Source organism: Penicillium psychrofluorescens (genome assembly GCF_964197705.1).
Source record: "Penicillium psychrofluorescens genome assembly, chromosome: 2".
Lineage (NCBI taxonomy): Eukaryota > Fungi > Ascomycota > Eurotiomycetes > Eurotiales > Aspergillaceae > Penicillium > Penicillium psychrofluorescens.
This window is the reverse complement of record NC_133440.1, coordinates 1,926,474-1,952,568: the sequence shown is the minus strand read 5'-3', so window position 1 is coordinate 1,952,568 and position 26,095 is coordinate 1,926,474. Positions and strand designations below refer to the sequence as shown.

Sequence of the window (26,095 nt, the reverse complement as noted above, 5' to 3'; positions counted from 1 at the left end):
CCCTTAAAGCGTTAGACATATAAGCAATATACTATGAGTTAGAGCCTGATTATGAATGCCGAAATATAGAATAGAGTATAGCGTACTATCGAGACGTAAACGCTCCTCAGAAACTAGACGTAGCTACTATCGCACAATTCGAGGACGAAGATGAAATTATTAGGATAAACGATAGGATCTATAATCTGACTTAGGACATCGCTAGTAAGCCTAAGGCCTATAATGAACTAGTGCTTAAAAGGTCTCAACTCTATAATAGGAAAGCTAAACGGTTACGCGTATAGAAATTAGAGTTTATTAAAAAATAGTAGGAAATATTATACGATGAGTATCTCTCTAGGAATGAATTTATTAAGCGCGATATAACTTTTCTTTTCTAGATTTATAAGAAGTATTTGCTTAAGCGTGCCTACCTTAGGTTAAATCTATTCGACAAAGTGACTTTAGATAGTAAGACTAGACGATAGTGCTTAAAGGACATAGTAACGCTTTATAAATCTACGGAGTAAACCGTGTATTACCCTAGTCTATTACCTAAGGAGGGACGTTGCCTAGTATGCTTGAAGTCGATGTCTAAGTAAGCTTATAGTCCTTCTTCTTGAACAAACCTAATAATAAGAAATAGAATCTCGTTGTAGTTTAGAGTAAAGCATATCTTATAGTATAGAAGAAAATCTTTGAATGGCGTAGCCTACTAGTAATGCTATAAAAATAATAAACGCGCCTATCGCAGAGTATAACGCAAGTTCGTCTAGTTCTACTATATTTGTGCCTATGTTTTTGAAAACGAAGATACTTAGATCTAACATTGTGATTCTTACTTACGTAAACTTAAGCTACGCTATAGTATATTAAGATTCCGATATACACTTATTGCGCCTAGCTTTTGTCTATTCTATTTAGGTAACACCTCTAAAAAGGCTAATAAGCGATTCTAATAGTAGATGGCTAAAGCAATCCTTTTAAATCACATTAATGCTTACTTAAATTCTCTAGGCGATTCAACCGACATTGTCTGCCCGTATCCATATTACGGGGAAAAGGAATACGAAGACACTTTACACCTATAGCGTCACTTTTTTAATGCTCACTCAATTAAGGAGCCACGCTTAAATTATATCACTCGGAAACGAAAGTGGTTATCTAAGCCTAAACCTACAATAGCTTGCCGTAGGAGGTTCTATAAGGATTTAGCTAGTCGCTAGCGTCTTAGTGATGCGCATGGCCCCACGGCCCATTCTAGAGGGGACTTGCCCCTTAAGACCGCGCCGAGCTATGAAGATATTCGTATGAGTACTATGGATGAATTAATGATGAAATTCGAGCGATTTGATGAGATTCAATTGCAGAATAAGAGCGCAAAATGTGATGCAGAGTAAATAGATTATTATTTTAGGTGATGGTATTCTGATATTTGTTCATCCGAGTCCCAAGCTAGAGCGCTTTATTGTTGTAGCTCTGAGTTTCATGAAGAATGTCGGTCAAGCGAAATTAATGGGTTCCTCTCAGACTCTTCGAAAATTCCATTTATTGATGTGTATGCAACGGTCTTGTGTACCTAATATATAGGTGAACGCGATTTTCTTCGTTGTCATGATTTAATAATCGCTACTTTGTTCCTACTACTATCGCAATAGGGCTTTATTTTCAACCCGGCCCAATCCATCCCTTACATAATGCCAACACAAATGTAGTAGCCAAGCCACAGATCTATAAATCTAGTTCCCACTCTAGAATTCTAGCGCTCGATCTGAGTAAGTGTAACACCCTCCTCAGACGCAATCGAGGCACAGCCATCTCTAGTACCTACCAAGTAGAACTTATTACAATCTATGACCATACCAACTTGCGTAGGAGTTAGAGTGGTGATACCATTTCCCTTAGACGTGGTAGTAGTCTTTAAAGTGGTAGTGGTTGTTCCGGTAGGAGCATACCCGATAACATCAATGCAGACGTAGTATCCCAACCACAGACTAGAACAGCGGCTCCCAACAGTAGGATTCCAGGTGTAGAAGTCCGTGACCGAGATCTCAGCCCCAGATGCAATGGTAGCATAGGAGTCCCCGGAGACGACGAGGTGGAATTAGTCGCAGTTAGTGACCATGCCGTTCTGGATAGGAGATGGGGTCGGAATTCCATTGCCGGAGGCTGTAGCGGTGGTGCTAGTGGTACTTGAAGTGATTGATGTGTAGCCAACAATCTTGACGCAGACATAATCTCCGGCTGCAAGTGAAGTGCAGGTGCTGCCGACGGCAGGGTTCTAGGCGTAAAAATCGCTTAGCGAGATTCCTAATGCGGTCGAGATGGTTTGACATGTGTCGCCGGAGTTAACAAAGTAGAAGCCGTCACAATTGCTAATCATGCCGGTTTGGACAGGTATTGGGGTCGATATACCTTTGCCAGCGGCAGTGGTAGTGATGACTGGCACTACAGTAGTGGTCGACTCACCTATAATACCAGTGCAGACGTAGTATCCTAGCCAGAGACTAGAGCAGCCGCTTCCAACCGTAGGATTCTAGGTGTAGAAGTCTATGAGAGCGATTCCTACCGCATTAGCGATACTCTGGCAGGAATCTCCGGATGCCACTAGATAGAAGGAATCGCAGTCACCAATCACGCCTGATTAGATAGGGCTAGGGGTAGTAATGCCATTGCCGGATGTTGTGGTGGTTGAGGCACCAGTAGTAGTGGCAGAAGAACTGGTGGAGGTATAAGAAGAGCTGGCAGTCCCTATCACTTCTAATGTTGAAGAGACTAAGCTAGAAGAGGTGCTCTCAAAATTTATTTGCACACAGTAGCAGAATCCAGAGGCAAGCGAACAAGTCCCTAAAAGGGCAACAAGAGGGTTCTTTTGGACCGATGAGCCAATAGCTCACAAGAAGAAGAAGTTTTTCGTTTTGACTTACCTAAGACTCAAATTCAGCAGCGGTGATTTTGTAGGTCTCTTCAACGTTTCCACAGGTTAGGCCAGATGCATATTCAACCCAATCACTGCAGTTGGAGGAAGTCTCGGGATAAGGCGTGCCTAGGGGAGAAACCAAGTAGCCGGCCACCAGAGGCACAGCTAGAGAAGCGAAAAACCAGTTTGCGACCATAATCACGAACTAATGGTTGGAGATAACACTAAGAGTAAACGATATTTCCGAATTACTTTGCAGCTGCCTGTAGTGAAATAAGCGTTTTTATATTTCTTTGTGGGACTAGTATTCGATGTCCAGTACTCTCCGCCTTTTTCTTAAACAGACGAACCCTCACGGCCGTGCGTGGGGGGTAAGCACAAAAAAAAGTCAGTCTCCATAAAAGTGGGGTTGAAATATATCTGGCCACGCAGAAAATGCCTTGAGTCGTCCGGGCCAGCAAGCCTCCACACTAGCACCAGACTAAGAAGACATGTCAGAATGAATGAGCCTTGATTAAGAAAATGCCGGATGAGATAACGCCAGCTCGCCACGGTATTGTTCGTCGATCGAGGCTCATGAACCCATTCGGAAGTCCGGAGATCGCGTACGACATCAAATAGCATGAGTTTAGGCGAAAATTGCCGACCAGTTTGCCTAGTAAAATATGACTATTATTCAAACGCAAAGACTGTCAAACGCTTAGGCGCCAAGGGGAGATTTCTGCATCTTGTTCCAAATCCTCTAGATAGGCATGTCATAGACCTAGAAGTTATCAACTTCGGTCCATATAACCGGACCTTCCGTATAGTAAAGAATGGTAATATTTTACTATACGGAAGGCCCTGTTACTTTCTGATAGATTCGAGTTAGGGCGAGAGCTCCTCTAGTAGATAGGTGCAATCTCTGGGGACCTCATTAAGGACTCATTTCTTTTACCATCAAGCAGGTAGTCGCTACCAAGAAATTTAAGTCCCAAAATAGAAAAAAAGTGATTGGTAGTCTATCCAGATTGATACATGGGATGATGCACGGCTCTCTTCCCGTAGAATACACTAAGGCACTAAGCACACTATGCCACTCGCTTAGAGGCTCGTCCAATCGATTCGGGGGCAAGACCACCCGAAATAATGAAGTAGGTGATACGCCCCGATTCTATATGAGTCTAGAAAGGAAAAGCCCTAGAACGGCCTTAACCGTCCTCGCCTGAGAGACGGTGTCCGGTTTAGCTCTCTTACCTGTAAAAAGGCTGGGGTATTCTACTACCCCGGGTTGATATGCCTCTCCATAGAGACGCGATGGTGGTTATTGTTGTGTTGGCGTTGGGACTCGAACCCAATACCTGCAGAAATGAAGTGACTAATTCGTCATCCTGCCTGCAGGTTGCCTCGGAGCACTAAGCACTTGCACGTCCGCTACCGGCGGGTGTATGTAGTACTATTCGATACCGCTCTCAACGCTTCCAACAAAGGCTAGCCGTGGATCAAATTGGTACAGCCTAGCAATGGTGACATCGTTCTCTAGTAGAAACTAAATTGGCGGAGATTAGGCGGCCTATGCCGCGAAAGGCGCCAGCGATGCTCAGACAAAAGGCTTATTAAAGAGCTGGCTTTTTCATAAGGCAAGATCGATGGGAGTTGAGCATTAATGGTGAAGTTCTGCATGATTAGTGCCCCAAAAACATCCGAAGTTTCATAGCGCTTAGTGGAGCGGAAGCTTGCGGAGGATAAATACGACGGATAAGTCGGCCTTTGGACGGTACAGCACAGGGCGCGGACCTCTCGGGAATTGCCGAGATCTCATGGCAGTCATTAAAGATGTGTTGGGTGTATGAAGAACTAGTCGATACCGCGCTCAACGCCTCCAATAGGGCTTTGACCTACAGTGGATAAGTACCGCCTAGGCATAGTTACATCGGTCTCTGGTTGGAACTAAATTGGTGAGATTAGGAGGTTTTAGGGGCGAACGGCGCTAGCGGTGCTTAGCCTGATTTAATAATAGCGAAATTATTTTAACGTCAGGAAACCTCTGCTTGCGTATATACACCGCAGGAATATGCCAGAGACCTGAATGACTTCCAATGAAATCTAAGATGCAAGGAATTTTCTTATAAGGTGATACACTCTTACTTCAGAAGGCTCGCTAAAGACTAGAGTTTGCTTTTAAAAGAGAGAAGTGATATTCACATATTTTCGGAATCTCTTCCACATCTCTCGAACCTAAGAGCAGTCAAACTTTCCTTTACTAGAGCAAGAGAGGAACAGTCTCTATGGTTCGCCAACCGCTTATTTCTCGAGAGTAAGAACTCGTTTCTCATCCACCTTAAGACGGTGTCGAGAGGTATAGTCGTAGCTCATCACAATGAAATAGTTGTTGAATCAATCGAGATTGATGGACTACATCCGAAGTCGGCCTTTATAGATGCTAATATACCAGAAATTGTGAAGACTGCTATGATACATATTAAGGACTTCAAACTAGTGGATAGTCCCAGTCTTCTCAAGTTGATGTCTTCTATTCACTTGCCATCATTGCGACGTCTCGAATTGGCCAGCTATTGGCTTGTAGGCTTAGATCTAGTATAGTTTTTGGAATCATATGAAGTACTCGTACAACATATGAATTTCTATAGCATTAGACCATTATATAAGAAATTCTAAGAGACTAGTAAGTCATCAGAGTGTCTAGAAGAATTCTAGGAAATTTTGTCGGATGCTAGAAATATTAGCGAGTTAGCATACCTTATAATCTTATAAGACTTTCGAATCCTAGTATAAACCATAGCTCCGTCCATTTTCAATAATTTTCTATCTATCGTATACCCAAAGGAAAGATATTAGACTTAGAGTCGGGGTTTACATCAATCGTTATATATTACCTCTGTCATAGTAAGTCAACGTAAGCTCACACTCTGAGGTATGCCACCAGGATGTTAACCACTATACCTGATAAGGGTATTAAATATTATTAATTTGGCTGGACCTGAAACGGCTCGTAAGCATGCGAAAAATATATAAAGGGTTTGGGTCACTGCAAATTTCCGTTGGCTTCTGATCAAGATGGACGAACAATCTCCCCTCCCAGGTAATGAAAAGCGGGCTTCTTAGAGATCGACGTGTAGGAAGCGCCTTGCTCTATGCTTGGCAGATAGATGATCCATCTCTAGAACCACTTTTTCAAAAACATCTAAGTAAACACTCGGTGGGTGCCTATATGCTACTTCACCGAGAAGTAGGTCAGAAGTTTCGCGTAGTCTACACGGAAAAGGTGACCCGATCGTGGTAAAGTAAAAAGGAACCTAGCTTACGAGAATTATCATAGGAAAATAAAAATCAACTAGAACTCAATCTTATAGCTAATCTACAAGCTGAGAATCTTAGTCTCTCTAAGAAATTGAGAATCGCAGAAGAAAACGCATCTCGCTATAAGCAGGCTTTTATAGAGGCGGAGGGAGAGATAAACACTCAGAAATCAACCATTAGAGAGGCCTAAATGACCATTCATCTTTATCAGCAGGACATCTTGAATTAGATGGCGCTCACTAAATGGTATTAGCTTAGATGTTTATAGTGCTCGAAAGTACTAGGTCAGATGACGGGCTTCCTATAAGGAACCCCTTCCGAAATCATAGCGTGGCCTTCTAGTCAAGCTTAGAAAAGTCTACAAATTGTCCGTACTCCTCTATAGCAATATGAACCATACGTTCTAGAATACTGGGAATGAAATTCTTCTATGCTTGAAGTTCCCTAGAAATCTGCAAGTGAAGGGCTGTGATTCTACCAGGTCATTCTGCTTCGAAGTACTCAATTATTTACTGTAGTATCGAACTAGTATCTCCAAGCTTTAGAGAAGCGGATAAAGAACTCCTGGAATTAGTTGTTTCACGCTAGCATCCGGCCCGACCCCAACAAACCTTTCTATGGAACCTGCAACACTATTTTGGTTCTGCAGCATCTTTCTGGAACTGCAGCATCTTTCTGGAACTGTAGCATCTTTCTGGAACTGCAGCATCTTTCTGGAACTGCAGCATCTTTCTGGAACTGCAGCACCTTTTTAGACCTGCGACACCTTCTGAAACTGCAGCACTTTTATGCAACCCGCAACCTCAACTCAGGTGCATAGGTGTGTATACTTGTTTTTGAACACGCCCTCGTCTAGGGCGCCATTTTTGAAGCTCAGTGCGCGATATATAATCCTGAACACATCCTCTTCCTTATAAACTCTACTTTATTATATCAGATTTACTCAGAAGATGCCTAGAGGAAAGAAGAGAAAGGCCCAGAAGGGCCAGAAAAATGCTCGTGATATGCAAACACCCATTTCCGACCAGGCAAACACCGCCGACCATGCCTCTGACTCTGAACCCTAAAATTCCGGGTCCTCAGCACAGCGAGAAGTGAGGCGGAGAATCTACAAGCAAGAACGTTCGAACAAGTTCAACCATAGCCCAACCCGCAACGACGATTTTGCTCTAGGAGAGCTAAGTGATAACAATGAATCGAACGACGAAACTGATCCTAAATTGGAAAATGCGTCTGAATAGGACCTTCCGGTTGAACACAAACCCGATCCTATAGATCGCTAGGTTAAGGACATCGTTCGAAGCGAGACGCAAAAACGGTCTAAAAGAATGGTTAAAGAGTTCTTCACCGCCGTTGAGCCTCGATACGATGAATGCATAGAGTTTTTTTAAAGACTCAACTAGCAAATCTAGGTAGCTAATAACGTATATAATGTCAATGACATTAATATCGGCGTTATTCCTAAGCGTTTCTACGTGGATCTATGTCGGACTTAGCGGCAATAGCATACAAATGTAAAAGAGAATAGCTCCTAGGAAAACGTATAGGAAGCATTTCACAAAACCCACGATCTTATAAAGCTTTTTAATAGACGACACCATCTTCCTACGTCCTAGAATATTAGTTCGGCGTAGGCCGAGCAAGATATCGGTAGCCTAGACCCTAAGGTTAGTATGGATTCCAACGTAATCAATTTATCTAATAGTAATAGAGACGAACCTAATCACGCGAGCGAGCGTTCGGAGAACGAAGAGTCTAGTGCCGAATACGACCTTAACGAAAATGGCAATCACTTAATAGGGCTTAATACCTTAGAAGCAAGAACCACAAAACTACAACGTTAACTAACTTTAGCTAAAGTCTTATACTAGTGGCCTAAAGGTACTAGGTCCTAGATATTCGTACGATATAGAGATCGATCTACTTCAATTTATCGCATTCGGGCTAGCTTATATAAAAGCTAAATCCCGACTTAGGTAGAACGCGTCTTAACTACGAAGACTCGCGGTATAGCTAAAAGGATTAGGACTAGGAACGGTCTTCCTAAAGAGTATTAGAAGTATAAGCGGAAGTATATTGAAGATATCTTAGGAGTTAGTTAGAAAGTTAAGTAGGACGACGAGAGTGGCATAGATCCTCTTAGCTTGCTCTAGCCTAGAGAAGGAGTAGTTTATCTACAAACTTAGACGCTCGTTAAGTAGAGAGATGGAATCTTTACTTTAGAAGGAAGGGCTTTTATCCGCCGCATTACTACTAGGTCCTCCCTAGACGGCGATAAGGTATTATTCTAGAAGGCCCGTGAAATAGAGTCTACTTATCGTAAGAAGCACGGATTAGACGAAGACCATAATAATTACAGAAGTAGTAAAGACTTTAGTAAAGATGACTGAGACAGACGAAGTACCAGAAATCGCATCCGCTTCGAAAAAGCTAGTAAAGACAGCGGCATAGGTAGTAATGTAGATAGCGACGCGGCTAGCGACAACTCCGCTTAATTAGCCTTTAGTCGCAGAGATAGGGAAAGGACGAGCTCCAAGAGATCAACCTATTATCCAACTCCGGCGAGGCAAAGAGACGAAAGACGTCAAAACGGACACACGAGGAAGGATGAGAGAATACGCAAGCTGGAAGAGGAGCTTGAAAACATGAAAATTGGGAAAACGAAGACACGAAGACAAAAAGACAAGGTAGAGCACAGTCAACCTAAGCGTGGAGCCAGAGAAAAGACAGGACAGGAGAGACGGAACTGACGAGGTTTGTATGAGGAATATATATGCTTTGTTTAGATTGTGCGATTTTACTGCAGTGAGCTGGTCTCAAATTCGCCTCAGATACGTTTCGCTTTCGGTTGCGCGCAATTATTATTTTTGAACTTTTCACAGAATGCCATTTGTTGTCTTTGTCTTTAATCCTGCGATGGTCAAAACCCCTTCAGCCTCAGCATCATCCTTCTCATCTCGTCCGGCAAAACGTAGTTACTTTCTGTAATTTTATGTAATAAATGTAAGGCCCGGTTAAAAGTCTGTGATCTCCCAAAGTATCGCGCTAATATTCTTCTATATCAATCACTGGGTTGTGACCCACACAAAATCATAATAACACAACCATATTGTAATATACACAAGCTATAAGAAATTGAGCGGGAGCCTGAGCTCCCTCACTGGAGGGGCAGCGGCCCAGAAAGTCAAGCCCCACCCGGCAGGGAAGATCTGGTACGGATAGTTACGCTGTACGAGGTGCAACCCTACACATTAATTCTTATTATGTTGGCCTTCCTCTGGCCCCCACGCGCCACCTTCTGCATCCTGCAATCAAACGGGATACACCCGAAATTCCCATTGAAGGATGCTAATGCTACAAATGCTATTCACATCGCCAGTCTCCGTTCGGTGATGACAACTATCAAACAACCTCGGAGCGATCGTTGGCCCGAGCCTCTGAGGATTCCTCTATATATTCACATGATTGATAGTAACTGAAAGTGTATCTGGCAGGGATCCCAGTCGGGGGCCAAGAGAAGACTGCTGTGGGGACGGCGAAAATGGGGAGGTCCGGCCAATTGATTTAAGACCCCCTGGCTGCTTTGCGTAGTTTTGATTGTTTTGTACCTAAATCACCCTTAGATTAATTTTTCAACCTACATCATTGGTACCTGTATTTGTGACGATGGGGGAAGCTTCTTCGCAGTACCAGAATGGGTACGACCATCCTCAAGGATTAGGATACACAAGCTCTGTCCTCAATTCCTGTGTCCGACTAGACGAGATCCTCCATCGCGGCAAGGACGTCGTCCTTGATGGGCATTCGCTTGATTTAAGTTCGGTCGTCGCGATCAGCAAGTATGTTAACTTCTTCTACTTCTTCTACCTCATGATGGGGGGTGTATGAATTGTGAAATGACGAACAAAACTAGGCATAACATTGCGGCTGCGATCACAGACAGGCAAAGTGTGCTATCTAAGCTGGACCGCAGCGTAGAGTTACTCGCTCAGAAGCTTGAGAAGGGAGAGGTGATCTACGGAGTGACTACAGGATTCGGAGGGAGTGCGGAAACTCGCACCAACGACTATGCCGCCCTCCAGAAGGCATTGATCCAGCACCACAATTCCGCCGTGGTGTTGCCACGAGACCGAGGAAACGGGGCTGGCTCCACGCACCTGGGCAGTTTGAAAAGCCATGCGATGCCTATTCCTATCGTCAAGGGGGCTATGTTGATTCGCTGTAATTCTTTACTGCGAGCGCATTCGGCCGTTCGCATTCTAGTGGTCCAAAATATTCTTGCTCTCCTCGCTCACGACATGACACCCGTGGTGCCTTTGCGAGGGAGTATCTCCGCCAGTGGGGATCTCACGCCGTTAGCGTACATCGCCGGGATGATCGAAGGGAATCCCGATATAGCGGTGAATTGCGGGGAGGGCCAGAACTATCGAATCATACCCGCCAACCAGGCTCTCCAGGAAGCAGGGTTGAATCCACTTACGTTTGGGCCCAAAGAAGGCCTGGGTCTTTTGAACGGTACTGCATTCAGTTGCAGTGCAGCCGGGCTAGTTCTGTTCGAGGCAAACCAGTTGGTAGTTATGTCGAAGTTGCTCACCGCGATGGGCACAGAAGCTTTGCTGGGCTCGCGACATAATTACCACCCCTTCATCGCCAAGTCCCGGCCTCATCCAGGCCAACAGCTGTCAGCCGCGTTCATCTTTCAATGCTTGGCCGATTCTAAGCTTACGCATGGTGCAGATCCTGATGGGGAAGGTCTGGCACAAGACCGGTATGCGCTACGCACTTCGACGCAGTGGATCGGACCACAGCTAGAGAATCTCGGGCTCGCACTGCAACAAGTCCAAACGGAACTCAATTCGACCACAGACAATCCACTCCTGGATCCTGTCGAGGAGCGAGCCCATCACGGTGGAAACTTCCAAGCAGCATCGATAACGTCGGCAATGGAGAAAACTATGACCGCGATGCAGATGCTGGGCAAAATGATCTTCTCGCAGTGCTCGGAGATTGTCAACCCGATGCTTAACAAAGGATTACCACCGAATCTTAGCGCTGACGATCCCAGTCTCTCGTTCGCCTTCAAAGGTGTTGATATTAACATGGCTTCCTATATGTCTGAACTAGCATACCTGAACCACCCGGTCAGCAACTATGTCCAGTCCGCAGAGATGCACAACCAGGGCCTGAACTCTCTAGCTTTGATTACAGCACGTTATGCAGGCGATACCGTCGAACTATTGGCGTTAATGACTGCAACATACCTGTACGTTCTGTGTCAGGCCTTGGACCTTCGTGTTATGCATCTTGAGTTTGTGACTCAAGCGCACATAAAAGTGGACGACGCAACTGCGCAGCTGTTCCAGTCGAGCGGCACAGACTTCCAGCTCTCCTTCGGACAAGAAATCATCTGGGAAGAACTGACGAGCCACTGGGAGCGAAACAGTACTAGTGATCTTGATAGACGGAGCCAAATCGCCGCCACTAATTCTGTGGGTGTTGTCCTCAGTCTACTAGGTGACCAGGCCGTGGGTAAAGAACTCCAACAGTGGAAGAGCAGCGTTGCCAATATTCTGGAGACGACGTACGCAGCGAACCGAAAGCTATTTTTCCAGAACAGGAAGACCGCATCGTATCTCTGCACTTCGTCACAGAAGCTCTATGGGTTCGTGCGTGAGAGGCTTGGAGTTCCCATGCATCGGGGTCTGGTGGATCATCCGACTTATGTATCCGGCGAGAAAACTCTCAATGAATCAATTGGCTCGCATATCGGCAAGGTCTATGCGGCTTTACGAGGGGATGAATTTCGCGATGTTATTCTGAACTGCTGTAGCATTCTCGATAAGGCGGTCTGGCGCCTGTCACGCGATGAAGGGTCCATCTGAGGTGGTAGAATGTTATGCATATCTTGAAGAGAAGGAACCTGTCAGGTAGCTTGATCATTATGCGGCGTGCTTTTTGATATATTTCATCCTTTTCATCCTCTGATAATTGATTTGATTGATTCCTCTATGAATGAGCTCTTTACTCCTGTTATCAATATCTAGACTGTACGACGTCCCATAATGGAAGTGCAAATCACGAAGGAACAAATCTCTGATTCAAATAAATCTAGGGATTCCCGACATTTAAGAGCGAAATAAGGTATTACAGACTAATAAAAAATAGGAAATAGGGCGTGTGAGTCCCATTCTTGACACTTACACTCGTGCATTAGCCCTCCCAAGTCACCTCTATAATTGAGAGGTATGACTTGGATGGCTTGGATACGCTAGTAACGTTGAATCGCGAGTCCGTATCACTGAATAGGGCTTTCCAATCATTTGATGTGCGCTCCTGAGCATTCTGTAGACCGAGCATGTACATATCGTAGTCCCTGTCGATTTTTCTCAGTACGTGGTCAGAAAAATCCAAGGAAAAGAAAAAGCATACCGTCCTTCACGTTCCTTCAGGTAATGTGCCTCACCATATCCGGGGATAATGCGATCGTTCAGCACCACCTTAGCCCCTGGTTTCAAGGCTGGTATCAAGGCTTGCAGGATCTTGCGCGCGTATTTGTTCGACCAGTCATGCAACACATGACGCAGTAAATAAACGTCAGCGCCGTGTATCGGTTGCTCCTGGAAGAAATCGTGGGCTTGGAAGCGGATACGATTTTGGAGCTGTGCCGGCAAGGTTTTTCCAGCCTGCAAAATAACCTCGGAGCGATCTTGTATAATGCACTGGACTAAGGGGGAGTGTTCCACGAGAGCACGGGCAATATGGCCGATGCCACCGCCTACATCGACGACTGTGATATCACCAGATCCGAAGGGGAAGTTATCGATCAAGTACTGCGGGGAGTAGCCAGGTAGCTGGGCGAGCCAACTCATGGCTGTAGCAAAGACCTTCGCACGTTCTGGCATGTTGGCGAGGGCTTGGAAGACCGGAAGGTCAGTCGCGTTTTGTACACTCCACCCCTGTTGCCATTAGCTAGCTTGCTATTAAATAGTTGTTAGTATACTTACACTGTGTTGTGGCTCTTCCGAGTTACTGTTTTGTGAAATAGCTTCGGCAATCTGTGATATGAGCTTAACGTGAACTGTAGCTTGGTGTAAAGGTCGCATACTTTAAGAGCACCAGGTATCGTCTCACCAAGTCCGACCAACATCCAAGAACGCATGCCCTCGTTCTCGGTCAGGATGCGGGAGCCAGCTGTGTGAACGAAGAAATCAAGCTTTTCCTGGAAGAAGACATGGTAGGTAGCGGCATGAGACATCAATCGGCGCACAAGGTTCTCATTGAGGTTAAGTTGCTGCGCCAAATCTTTGATGGTGCTTCCCTCGCTTGGAAACTTCTCAAAGATCCCCAGGCGGACCAATGCCAATATGCTCATAGACGGGTTACGCTGGAGAGATTAGCGGGTGTGACAAATGTGATATCATTTTACCTACTAGCTCAGGACTACCCAAGAGGGCTGGATCAGTCAAGAGATCGCGCAGCTCATCTAATACGCCTAGTAGCTTCACACGTGCGGCTAGAGCGTCAGAATCTGGCGCATCAGTCTGCAGCGGAGCGGGTAGACCATGTTCGAACGAAGGCTCGGGAAGCCCCCGCGCAGCCAAATTGTCTGAGAGGCTACGAGCAACTCCAGCAATCTCATTGGCGCGATCGATAAGGTTCGAACGGTCCATAAAGGGCAATGATGGATTGAATATTGAAAGGAGGCTTAGTGAAGGGCGCTCAAGGCCTGCGGTGTAATATTCTATTCATGAACAAGAAAGCCCTACTGCTTAAAAGGACAGCGTTTCAAAGAAAGTACGGAGCTACTTTGAACACGGACCAGGAACATCATCCTTGAATTGCTCGCTTTGTGCCGGTCTCGATTGATTTTTCTGCAAGGAACAAGTAACGTCATCCTTCGGAAAGAAACGCCAGGGTTACATTTGAGGTCGCCCCAATAATGATTAGCAATGCCCAGAAAGACCTTCCTCATATCGCGAACGCGCGCTAATGCACGCCATCTGCAAATAATATAAACACTCTCGATTAATTGGTTATGTTTGACAAGTTTGACAAGGATTATTCTGAACTTATTGGGGGGCCAAAGTTTATCGAATGTGGACGGTTATTTGATTTTAGTGGCTGGCTCAATGCTCACGCAAAGCGTGGTAATCTTAATATGAAAACAGGAAAAGAAGGGGTAATTGCTTTACACGAACCAACAGAAGGAGTACAGTACAGCATTTTCACATCGTCTCACGTAATTTATTTTTTTTAGAGAAAAAAAAAGCAAAGCAAAGCAAAAGAGAGACTTCCGTTCCTAGGAGAAACTCACGGGCTTAGCTAGCCTGCCTCCATTGCTCCTGTCAAAACTGGTATAGGATGAGGCATCCCCTTTCGGCTGCCGCGAGGGTGCGTTCAACTCAACTTCAAGTTGGTCGTCAGCGTGTCCGCGCTGCCTATTAGAACCGATTGAGTAGTACTGATTGCTATTGAAGCGTGAGCTGTTTGCGGAAAAGTGCGATTTGGTGAGATGCGTGCAGGTTTTGAAGAAGGCGGGTACGAAGGGCAAAAGGCCGACCATGAGAACGAAATCGTTCTCAATGCGATTCCAAATACCTAGTTGAGCGCAGAGGTCTGCCAGTGTTAGTCTTGAAATGCTAAGTGTAGGTTGGGAAAAGCGCCTACAGACGAGGTCCAAAGGACCTGGGCCATCAAGCAAAAAGGTCATATAATAGAGCTTGATGATTGAGAAAACAAATGCCCTGCTTCGATTAGTTCTGAGCCGTGGGTAGAAGGGTGGTATACTTACACTAACCCCAAGCCCATAAGTCCAATTGTACTGATCTTCTTCCAGCGGGCCATTTGCAGCTTCCACACTACAATGGCTGGGTATATGGAGAAGGCGATGTTGACAAATGAGGAGATACCGCATAATACGCAGGCGTAGGTGATCTGGATCGAGCGAGGCCAGCACTTGGTCGTGGGATATTTGTATGGGTCCCATTGTCCGGCCACCGGGTTGCACATTACCCAGGTGATTATGAAGCCAACAACCGCCAATACGTTAATCGTAGCGCATAGGCCCCAGATGACAACCTGGAGCCAGAGCGCTGGTCGAAAGAGACGAACAATCAGAATTGCGACGCAGACCTTGGGTAGCTCGATGCTTAAAAATGACCAATTGTTCATCAAGATCGCCCAAAAAGCAGCGGGGGGCACGGTGCCCCGTAGATTGGCGGTATCGAGGTCTTTCGCTGCATTCAGCGCTACCTGAAAAATCGCGGCCTGCACAATAGCAAAGATCCAAGAAGACGTTAACATGAAATCTTCCCAGTAAGACTTTTGCGTTGTTTTTCGCAACTGCGCAACTACACGCATGAGGAATAGCAGAGTGCTGATGCCTGCGAACGGCCATGTCGCCGCAGAGGCGACATGGGCAATGTGATCGATTTGCTCTTTAGTAACCATGGTTGGAGATGCTTTAGAAAAGATGTCTGGGAAGGCAGAAGAGACGAAACTGAAAGGATGACCGTCTGGCCTAGGCGAGCTTAAAAGGCTACCCACCCCTGTCATGTCCAGATAAAACGTTTGCAGTTAATGACGCCTAGGCAAACGCCTTGTTGGCCCCACACATGTATATGGACGCAGTTCGGCCTCAGCAGGCGTAATAATGAATGTAAGCCATGTAACCAAGTGGATCTCTTCTGCAGATTAAATTCGGCCTTCCAATACTAAAGGATTCTCATCCCGGTGTCAAGTTCGCCTCAAAATATCTGTGCCAGGTGCCAGTAGCTGCTGGACAAGGGGCTGGACAAGCCACAGGCTGATGCAACCCCACCCACCCCCAACCCTTTCTCCTCTTCTCGGTTTTTTCTCTTTCCCGTGAAGATAAATGAATTTAATGGGTTTAAATCATTTTATATTACATCCCAAAGTCCCCTTTTTTCGGCCCTCCTCTTGAAATTTCGATGATATCAACTATGGCTCCCATCCCAGCATCCAATATCATATCTCTTCTAGACCACGCAGCTGCCTTGTCCGTTGGGATTATCGCCTATCCTGAAGGCGACCGAGCTCCCTCGGTACAACTCAGTTATGCCGAACTGCGCGATCAGGTGACGCAGAAAGCCTCCTGGCTGCAAACCCACGATGAATTCCGCCACGGAGGTGTCACCCTTGTCCATTTCCAGCATCATCTGGACAATATCACTTGGTTCTGGGCTACCATTCTCGCTGGTAGCGTGCCGACCCTATCTACTCCCTTGGTTAGCACGGATGAGGGTCGTCGAGCCCATTTCAAACATCTGCATAATATGTTGCAAGATCCTTTGGTGCTCACTCGGCGGGAGTTGCTGGTCAATTTTTTTGGAGAGAATGAGCTCTTACGCACCGTCGCAGTAGAGGAGTTTGAAGAGTCCGACTTCAGCGGAACGGACTCAGGCAGTGCTTCCAGCAACCACGTCAGTACCAGTGGCAAGGACGATATCAACAGCAATGGTCATGCCAACGGAAATTATCATGTCAATGGTACTACTGGCAATAGCACCGAGGGTGTAGCTGTCCTCATGCTGACCTCGGGGAGCTCTGGTAATTGCAAGGCCGTGTGCCTGACGCATCAGCAGATGTTTGCCTCGATTCGAGGCAAACTAGCAGTTATGCCAGTGAGCGATGGCAGTTCCGTGCTCAATTGGATCGGTCTCGATCACGTTGCCAGCCTGATGGAAACGCATCTGCTTTCTATGTTCGCGGGTGTCAATCAGATTCAAATCCAGGCCGCCGAGGTGCTCAGCAATCCACTGCTGTTCTTGCGGTTGTTGTCCAAGCACAAAGTCTGTATGACCTTCGCCCCGGATTTTTTCTTGCGCAAACTTCTGGCTACATTGGATAAATCATCCAAAGAAGCTAAGCAAGATATAGACCTCAGCCACCTACTCTATTTGGTTTCTGGTGGTGAACCCAACAATGTCGATACGGGTTTCCGAGTGACAGAGCATTTGCAAAGGCTGGGAGCTTCACCGTCAAACCTCATCACCCCAGGTTTTGGCATGACTGAGATCTGTGCGGGCGCCATTTACAATCGCAATTTCCCTAAGACAGACATCAAGGCGCGACGTGAAGCAGGTGCTCTCGGCTCTTGTATTCCAGGAATCGAGATGCGAATATCTCCCATTGACCCAAACAACACCAGCCTGAAACCCCAGGCCAATGGCATGGCTGGCGCAGCCAATAACGCCGGTGTACTGGAAGTACGTGGGCCTGTCGCTTTCTCAAGATATTTCAATAATGATGAAGCTACCAAGACTGCGTTCACGGAGGATGGATGGTTCCGGACAGGAGATCTTGGTACAATCGATGCAGAGGGTCAGTTAACACTGGCAGGTCGACTCAAAGAGTTGATCAACATCAACTCTGTCAAATTTCTACCATACGAAATCGAAGCGGCTATCGAACAAGCACGCATTCCGGGAGTGACACCGTCCTTTGTCGTGTGTTTCTCCTACAAAGAATATAGCACCAGCCCTGAGGAAATTTGCGTCCTGTATCAGCATGACTACGCCAGTGATGATATCGAGGCGCGAATGTTGACATTGCGCACGCTGATCCGTACCGTTATTCTGTTTACGTCAGCACGGCCACGGGTTCTGCCCTTGCCGCCTGGTCGCCTGGAGAAGACGACTCTAGGAAAGCTATCGCGGCCGAAGATTCAAGATGCGTTGTTGCAGGGGAAGTACAGGGACCAGGAAGATTTTAACAATCAGGTCTTGCAAGAATATCGGGAGTCGCATTTCTCTGCGCCGAGTAACGACATCGAGCACAGACTCATCGCAGTCTTCAAGGAAACGCTCGAACTGGACATAGAGATTGATATCGACATGCAATTCCTAGACACTGGTATCAGTTCAGTGGATTTAATCCGATTGAAGAGGGCGGTGGAGAAGAATTTCGGGATCGAGGATATTCCCATGATCACCATCATGACCAACACGGCAATTCGATCGCTGGCAGCGGCTATCCAGCAATTTAAGACCTCGCAGTTCACGAGCGAGTATCAGCCGGTTGTTACGTTACAATCACATGGGTCCAAGACGCCGCTCTGGCTGTTTCATCCGGGCGTCGGTGAGATTCTCATCTTCCTCGCATTAGCCCAGCATTTCCCAGACCGACCCATCTATGCAATGCGACCACGCGGCTTCAATCCAGGCGATGAAACCTTCAAGGATCTTTCTGACCTCCACACAACATACTACGAGGCACTGAAAAAGAAACAGCCTACGGGACCCTACGCCATGGCGGGATACTCTTATGGTGGCATGGTTGCCTTTGAAATTGCCAAGAAGATTGAGGCAGACGGCGACGAAGTGAAATTCCTGGGCTGCTTTGACCTACCACCCCATATTAAGCAGGTCATGAATCGGCTAGACTGGACAGGGTCTCTGTTACACCTTGCATTCTTCTGTGCCCTCATTACAGAAGACCGTTCTGATGAGTTGGCACCTGAGCTACGTCTCTTGCCCCAGTCAGAGCAGCTGGCGCGAATAATGGCCGAAGCGGATCCATTTCGTACGGCTGAGTTAGGGCTGACTTATGCGTCGCTAGAAACTTGGACTGAAGTGACATTCTCCCTGGCTAATATCGGCCGTAACTACGACCCATCTGGGTCAGTATCGAACATGGACGTTTTCTTCTGTGATCCGTTACGGGGCGTGGCAGTGTCGCGCGAAGAGTATCGTTATACTCAACTGAATTGCTGGGACGACTTTGTCCACAATGATCTCCGGTTCCATGAGGTAGATGGTGCACATTATACGATGATATCTCCAGAGCGAGTACCAAAGTTCCAGCAAACATTGAAAAACGTACTTTCTGCGAGGGGTCTCTAACTGTCTTGGCATCTCACCAGTGTGTCCTTCGAGCAGTGTTGTTAGTCGAATGGCACTGAAGCTGCTCTCCCATCGTCGCCAGTTGCAGCATCTCAGCACCAGAGAGCTAGAGAGAAAGGCTCAAGAAGTACTTGGTGATCCAGAGTCTTCACGTCTAGAGTTGGAGCTCCAGAAACGAGATTACCAGTTTCTCAACTACGCCAAGGCTCGCTGGATCGACCACGTAACTGGTATTAATCCTGACTCGGACAATATGATGTGGGGATTGTTTTGCCGGTGTGTTGAAGGCGATAATATTCTTGCAAATAGACCGTGGGAGTCGACACAGCAGGCATACGGCAAAAGTAATGATATACCAAAGGCGGTACGGTGGTTATTAGCCCATAATCATTACACCTTACTCCTATACCATGCAAGGCATCAATCCCACCTCTTTACCGAAGAAGTGAAACGCGAAATCCTTCACAATGCTATCGTTAACGATAATTATAACTTCACTGATCTCATCATCCAACAAGGGAACAACTCTGCCAGAACTTTGAGCTGTGGATTATTATATGCTTCGAGGGAAGGATGCAGTAAGACACTCACAGCTTTGCTTCGAGCCGGGGCGGATGTGAATTCTCGAGTGTACGATCAAACAGCACTCCAAGCAGCAGCAGAAGGGGGCCACCTTGAGATAGTGGAACGACTGCTAGCTGCGAAATCTGATGTCAATACTCCGGCTGCTGATCAATCTGGAGGAACAGCACTCCAAGTAGCAGCAGAAGGAGGTCATCTTGAGATAGTGGAACGACTGCTTGCTGCGAGAGCCGATGTCGATGCTCCGGCTGCTAATTATGATGGACGAACAGCGCTCCAGGCAGCAGCAGAAGGGGGTCATCTTGAGGTGGTACAACGACTACTAGCTGCGAAAGCTGATGTCAATGCTCCTGCTACCGCAGTTCAGCTGAGAGGGTCAGTGCGCTGGTCTCGCGACGAAGGGTGATCCTTACCCGCTCTCACCCGGCTTCTCACCCCGTCTCTTGCGCACTCACCCTTCTCACCCCTGGTCGCGCGACGCTCACCCACTTCTCACCCTAAACTCACCCGGGCGACACCCACCCGACTACTGGCCGCAGATAAGCCACACGCCGGTCAGTTAGTAGTTGGGTGGGTGACCACCAGCGAATCCTGACTGTTGCATGTTCACTCTTTTTTTTGCTCCCCTGGGGTTGAAGTCCTCTAAACCACACCTGAACACCCTGAACGACTCCTGCACGGCTGACATGGCCACTCGGGTTAAACCTGCCGTGTTTCTTGCCCGCTGTCCTTCCTTTCTTCGCTACGTTGCAAGATATCGTAACGTACCAAGGCATCTAACTGTTTCCCTTAATTTAGTGCTGCCGCCCAATGATAGATCTGCGCCAAGACGTTGGCGATGGGGCCAGAAAAGATAATTGTGTATCGGTCAAGGCGATTTCGATAACGACTGTATACCAACATACTCTCAAGGATTAGTTCCCAAACCCTAACCTAAAACGCTATAATCCAAAATCGGTATGGTTGTATACCCTCGTGTTTTCAGAAAAGACGTATTTTACATGACGTTCCTGAGACCTCATATGATGTATTTTACAAGAAAGCGCTATAACCTAATCTACTGACTTCAGTCCTATGATCGGCTCTTACTTCGCTTTCTCATTTCTTTATCACATGGTGGATTCTAGCACTCTGCCTTCTGAATATAAAGGCATCCGCTGTTTACCTCACCAGCGTAGCGAGCATTCATATCTATCAATCCCAGATCTTCCTTCTGCGAACTCATCCCGGCGTGCCGAAGTCCTTCTCTACAGCCTTTGTCTCCCCACCAAAACCGTCCGTTTTTGTTCAAGGTCCAGTCGTCGATTATGTCTGCAAGAGTCTGTATATGGCCGTACGCTGCCGGCTGGGGGCCGTCCGGCTTCTTGAGCGTAAGAAACGTAAGAGCTGACGCCAATGCAGTGGCGCAAATAACGTAAACGAACAAACGAGCGTAGTTCATGGTGAAAAAAACCCTGTTCCCTTCAAATTCAGTGAATGAAGGCTGAAATGACTGACCGAGCAGCCAATGGAGAAGAGATTTAAAGACCAGGAGCATGCCGTACTTCCAGCTCATCAGAGCAGCTAGGAAGGGAGGAGTCGCGAGAATATTGTTTGTGCTACCAGAGCAGGATTGAGCGTCAAGATCTCTCCATACATCTTCATCTCGGGATAGATTGATGATGAGCTCTGCACAGTGGAGCCCAAGGGTTTGCAATCCTTGGACTGCGGAGACAAACAGAAGACCAACGATGAGGGCAGAAACGAAAGACATCGAGGAGTTTTGCTCGATATAATCCAAACTGAAGAAAACCCCGTTAAAATAGGTGGTCCTAGATATACTCTTCACAATGAGGTTTGCAGAAGGATTCCAAGCCAGCGAAAAATGCCATGTCGAAGGCCATTTCGGATGGGCTGGAGGGTGGACTTCCTTGATTGTACTTATCATGTTGGATCGGGCGACGAGGACGATTGTCAAGAACCAGACGATAGATAACCCAGTCAGTGTCCAGATGAATATCATAGCGTGCTTTGCGGAAGTGCTGATTTGCCATTGACTCGGTTGTTTTGCACGTGGGAGCATTGGTCTTGCCTCCAAGGTGTCTTGAATTTGAACCGAGTCTATACAACGACCTTCTCTATGTTGTACAGACTGCTGTTCCAACATGGTGACTGTAGTATTCAGTGGATTTGAGCTCCACGAAGGAATGTCACGAAGATTGTCCCAATAGCACCAAATGGCGAGCAGGGTTTGACCCAACAGAGCGAGTCCAAGTGCCAACAAGGCGATCAAGTTTATGTGTGACTCGTAAGATGTGCCCTCATCTAAGCTGAATCGGGGCAAAACAAGCATTGAAGTGGCTCCATAGCAAAGAATCAGAAGCGTCGCTGAGATGGAGTTGATGTACCAGCTATTAGGCCTCGAGATTCTCGAGCTAGTGAATAAGCGGATATTGGTGTTGAATACGAGTCGATTCTCCTTGAGAAGTGCCCACCGAAGGGATATTGAATGGACATACGCTAAGCCTTCCAGACATTGAGTGAGGATAATATTGACGATGAAGGAGAGGGCCTCGCCGGGTAAACCGTTTGGAAGGTATATTACTGGCAATCCAGCGGAAGTAGTCGACGTAACCCATAAGCCAATGCTGCCGCTAATACAGGCCAAAACGCAAATCACCCCTAAGACTATCGCGAGAAGGCACTGGAGTTTGGTATTAGACCCGATGTCGATCGAAGGTAGATCTTGAGGCTCGGTTCCAGCGATGACTTTAGTTGAGTATGAGCATTGGCTACCGCCGTCTGTATGGTTGAACTCATCCAATGCTAAAGTGGGAACTAAATTGTATGCGGTGCCGCCTTTGGTGTTCAGTCTCGAGGATGACGATTGGGAGGACTTTCTCGAAGAAGGGTGATGAACATGCTAATGCGAGTGAGAATCAGTCCAAATATTCCCAGCAGTGCCTGTTCACTTACTGCATTGTTTGTCCCTGTTGATGTGGGGAGATCATCACGTACAGGGTCGGGATTTTCATGGATAATCGCGTATTTGCTATCCATTGTGCCGCTCTACGGATTTTCAAAGACAACACAGTACACAGCCAGTTAGAGCTTAACCGGTCTTTGCTGAGGATGAGCACGCTTTGGAACAGAGTGGTTGTTTCAAGATGAATGAATATTTTCCTTAGACTCTGAAATCATAATAACATGTCGGAGTGGAATTCCCACTAGTAATTTACTGGGATCTATCTTCCGCATCCTGACCACCTGATCTGATCCACGGAATCCAGGCGTCCAGCGCAATTTCCACATTCCGGCAGTTTTTCCCGCTTTCTGCCCCCTATAAATCCAGGATAATAGATACCCGCCCCCTAATTAGTCGGGCCCTCACCGCTCTCCGCTGGTAAGGGCCCGACTAATTACTAGGGGGCGGGTAGACTGAATACCATCGTTATCATCATTGTCTGAATCAGACTACCTGGTAGAATTACTAGTGATTACGCTTATTTTGCATTTCCACATAACATGGCGCGTTTTAGCCGTAACAAGCTACATAAAACTAGGCTGGCTTGTCAAATTCCTAGGGCCTCCACTGGCTCTCGTCCCGTGCCTTCGGGGCGGGCCGTGCGACAAAATAAGCACTAGTGAGCTGCAACAGGCTGAGCTTTGAACCTGAGCCCCAATTTTGAAGATTGTTTGGGCAGCTGATAATTATAGACACGTAGCGCAAAACGACCATTAGCGCTAATTTTTGGCCACGGGCTGGAGGACAGTCAGGCATGTAATAGTGCCATGGCGTGGCAAGGCCCCTGGAAAGAATGTCTCGCACGCGAGCAGGAACTAGTTCTTTTCGGGGCGCCAAGCCAAATGAATAAAACCTAGAACGCGGATAACGGCCACGGGTGAGGAATTCTCATTAGTAACGGATAAACATCACAGGAGGAGGAACCATGGAGACAAGTAAGCATGATCGCCTACCACGGTTAGTCCTCTACAGATACTAGTACAGTTTTCTAATCTATGTAAACGAGCGTGGACGAAATCTGCTTGAGATGGAGAGGAGGGAAAGAAAGCGGACGATCTTGCCAGACCCCCAGAGCTTCCACTCTGTTTGGACTGTTTGCAATCAAAGCTTCTATCGGGATTCCATGCAGCGATACGGTATCATAATGAGGACTCGTTGATCACTATCAGGCAATACGATACATCTCAGCAGGGATTGCCATGGGGAAACTAAATTTAGACTTGCGCGCTTCAGGTTTAGGGTTTGGGAATTAATCCACGAGAGTATGTTGGTATATCTGATATACTCTTTAAGGCCAAGTCTTCTGTTAGTAATGTCTCAACGGAGACCTTATGCTTCACATATTGTTCGGGAATATTCCACTCGAACAAAAAATTCATGTTTGAACTTGTCGTTCCCATCAGCAAGCTCTTGAGCATGGTGATAGGATTTCTCGCCAGTATGAGTAGCCGGAACGGAGATAATTGCAATCCAAATGCTACTTGGGTCCTCCTTCCAATTGTAAATAAGGTCCGCTATCTTATCATCTATATAAAAGTAAACCCTTAGCGCTAAGAGACATTTTATAATCTCTAGACAATAGCTATGAGCTAGTGCTGCTTCATGATATGAGAACTTAGTAGAATTCTATATTCTAATGCTTCGCTAGCAAAGCGTCTACGCCCTTTCTTTATGCTATTCTATATAGAGTACGATATAAAGTTATTCAATCACGCCCATATATACACCGTGTACACCATGTGCATTAGAAAACATACCACTATAAATAGCAGCTTGACATCTCTGGTATCCCAACAGTCTCATTATACAACTTCCCCGTATGCATATCCTTCCCACAGACAGCAACCTGCATCTTAAAATCGCTCTGATACAGATCCGACTTCTCCGCATCCTCGAGAGGCACAACGAATTTCGGATTTTGAAGTTGATCGATCACGTCTTGGGCACAGAGCATTTGGGTGTGAGCGTAGTGAGCATAGTTCATTGCGGCTTCAAAGGTGTGGAATTTTAAAGGAAGTATCTCAAGTATTTCGAGATCTGTTGTTGAATATTGTCGCTGAGACACGTAACTTTCAACTGGGAGCTCAGATATATCGAGCGCAGAGTGCCACTCATCTAATTTCGCCCGATGTGTGAGTAAAGACTTCCTATAGGAATCATCGATAGCAGCCAGTTGTGACGGGGAATCCTTGCGCGACTTGAGGAGTGACATCTGCGAAAGTATTTTTTCTAGTGGAGGGTGCTTCCCGCGAGCCTCCCCTCGTGTCACACACCAGTCGAGGATTATCTTTCGGCTCAACATTTTACCCTCACACATCATGATCATTATGGAATCGTGGTGCGATCCTTCATCGACTATCATGCGGTTCAGGGGGAACGTGTCGATTTTTTGAGTAGACATCGAGGGTATGTAGCTGCCAAGATAGCGATTCACAAACTGAGAACGCAGATTCATCCAAGTAGAAAATACTTTTCGTCCTGTAGGTTGGGACTTGATCTCCTCGTGGTGTGACAACAAAAATTTGTCAATAATATGATTTCCTGCTTGGGTGGGCTGTACGAACAATCCGAGACTCGACATGAGCTACGTATGAAGCTGAAATTGCTAGGACTGCGTTTTGCAGAGGCTGGAAGTCGGGCATTTCAGTAGTGATGTCGCGAAAAACCGGGGGCAGCAGAGGCACTATGCTGTTGTGCCATGAAGAAAAATAATAATCGCTGAGGCCTGAAGGGTTGTTCATATGAGTGAGGATAGAAGGCTGAGAAGTGGGATCGCTAAAGCTGGGCATGGCTGACATGCGTGATGTGTCTTCATAATCTCTAGGGCTAGCTGTGTCGTCCGAAGAAGAAGAGTCGGTTGTGTGAGGTGATAGAGCCATTCTACCTCCAAGAATATGCGAATGGACACCCGTATGGTCAAAAGCGCCATAAAAAGGAGATAACTGAAAGTTCGCGCTAGATTGATTTTGCGAGCTGGCTTCAGACAGACCGGCCGCTGGCGACTCGCTGTTATCGGCTATTGTTGAAGGAAAGCCAATCCCACTGTCTATGTTCGACTGTAGACTGGTTGAATATGTGATCTGGTTAGAAGTTTCGGATTCCGTCGGCGATCGTTGCGGAGAGCCTGTCTCTATCGCCCACTGGATAGGATTCAATGTTTGGGGGTCACAGAATTTGTATCGTAGGGCGTAGCCTTCGCAGTGAAGGCCAAGCTGGCTGCAAGCGAGACATTCCGGCTTTGCTTCATCGCACTACAGGGTCTATGGGTCAGCGTATGCATGCATTAGCATGACAGAAATTCGCACTCGTTCCTACCTTTACTTTGCGTCGACGACACGTATAACAGCCAGTGCGCACTCGCGTGATGCCAGTCTTCATCTGCTTGCGTGGAGGTTGTTGTTGTGTGTTCATGGTAGTCACTTTTATCGGGTGGTGGGAGATGAACGA

General features: G+C 46.7%; 3 protein-coding genes across 3 annotated transcripts; 2 read left to right on the top strand and 1 right to left on the bottom strand.

Moving 5' to 3' along the window:
* Positions 1-9,865: 9,865 nt before the first annotated feature.
* PFLUO_LOCUS2939 (uncharacterized protein) lies at positions 9,866-12,081 on the top strand (the record flags this gene model as incomplete). Its single annotated transcript, XM_073780131.1, has 2 exons — positions 9,866-10,038; positions 10,113-12,081. 2 exons carry the CDS (start codon positions 9,866-9,868, stop codon positions 12,079-12,081), a joined length of 2,142 nt encoding a protein of 713 aa, XP_073637017.1.
* A 328-nt stretch (positions 12,082-12,409) lies between these two features.
* PFLUO_LOCUS2938 (uncharacterized protein) lies at positions 12,410-13,869 on the bottom strand (the record flags this gene model as incomplete). Its single annotated transcript, XM_073780130.1, has 5 exons — positions 12,410-12,572; positions 12,629-13,155; positions 13,204-13,254; positions 13,305-13,583; positions 13,630-13,869. 5 exons carry the CDS (start codon positions 13,867-13,869, stop codon positions 12,410-12,412), a joined length of 1,260 nt encoding a protein of 419 aa, XP_073637016.1.
* Positions 13,870-16,161: 2,292 nt separating this feature from the next.
* PFLUO_LOCUS2937 (putative NRPS-like protein biosynthetic cluster) lies at positions 16,162-19,062 on the top strand (the record flags this gene model as incomplete). The annotated part of the gene is made up of 1 exon (XM_073780129.1): positions 16,162-19,062. One exon carries the CDS (start codon positions 16,162-16,164, stop codon positions 19,060-19,062), a length of 2,901 nt encoding a protein of 966 aa, XP_073637015.1.
* Between the last annotated feature and the right edge of the window lie 7,033 nt (positions 19,063-26,095).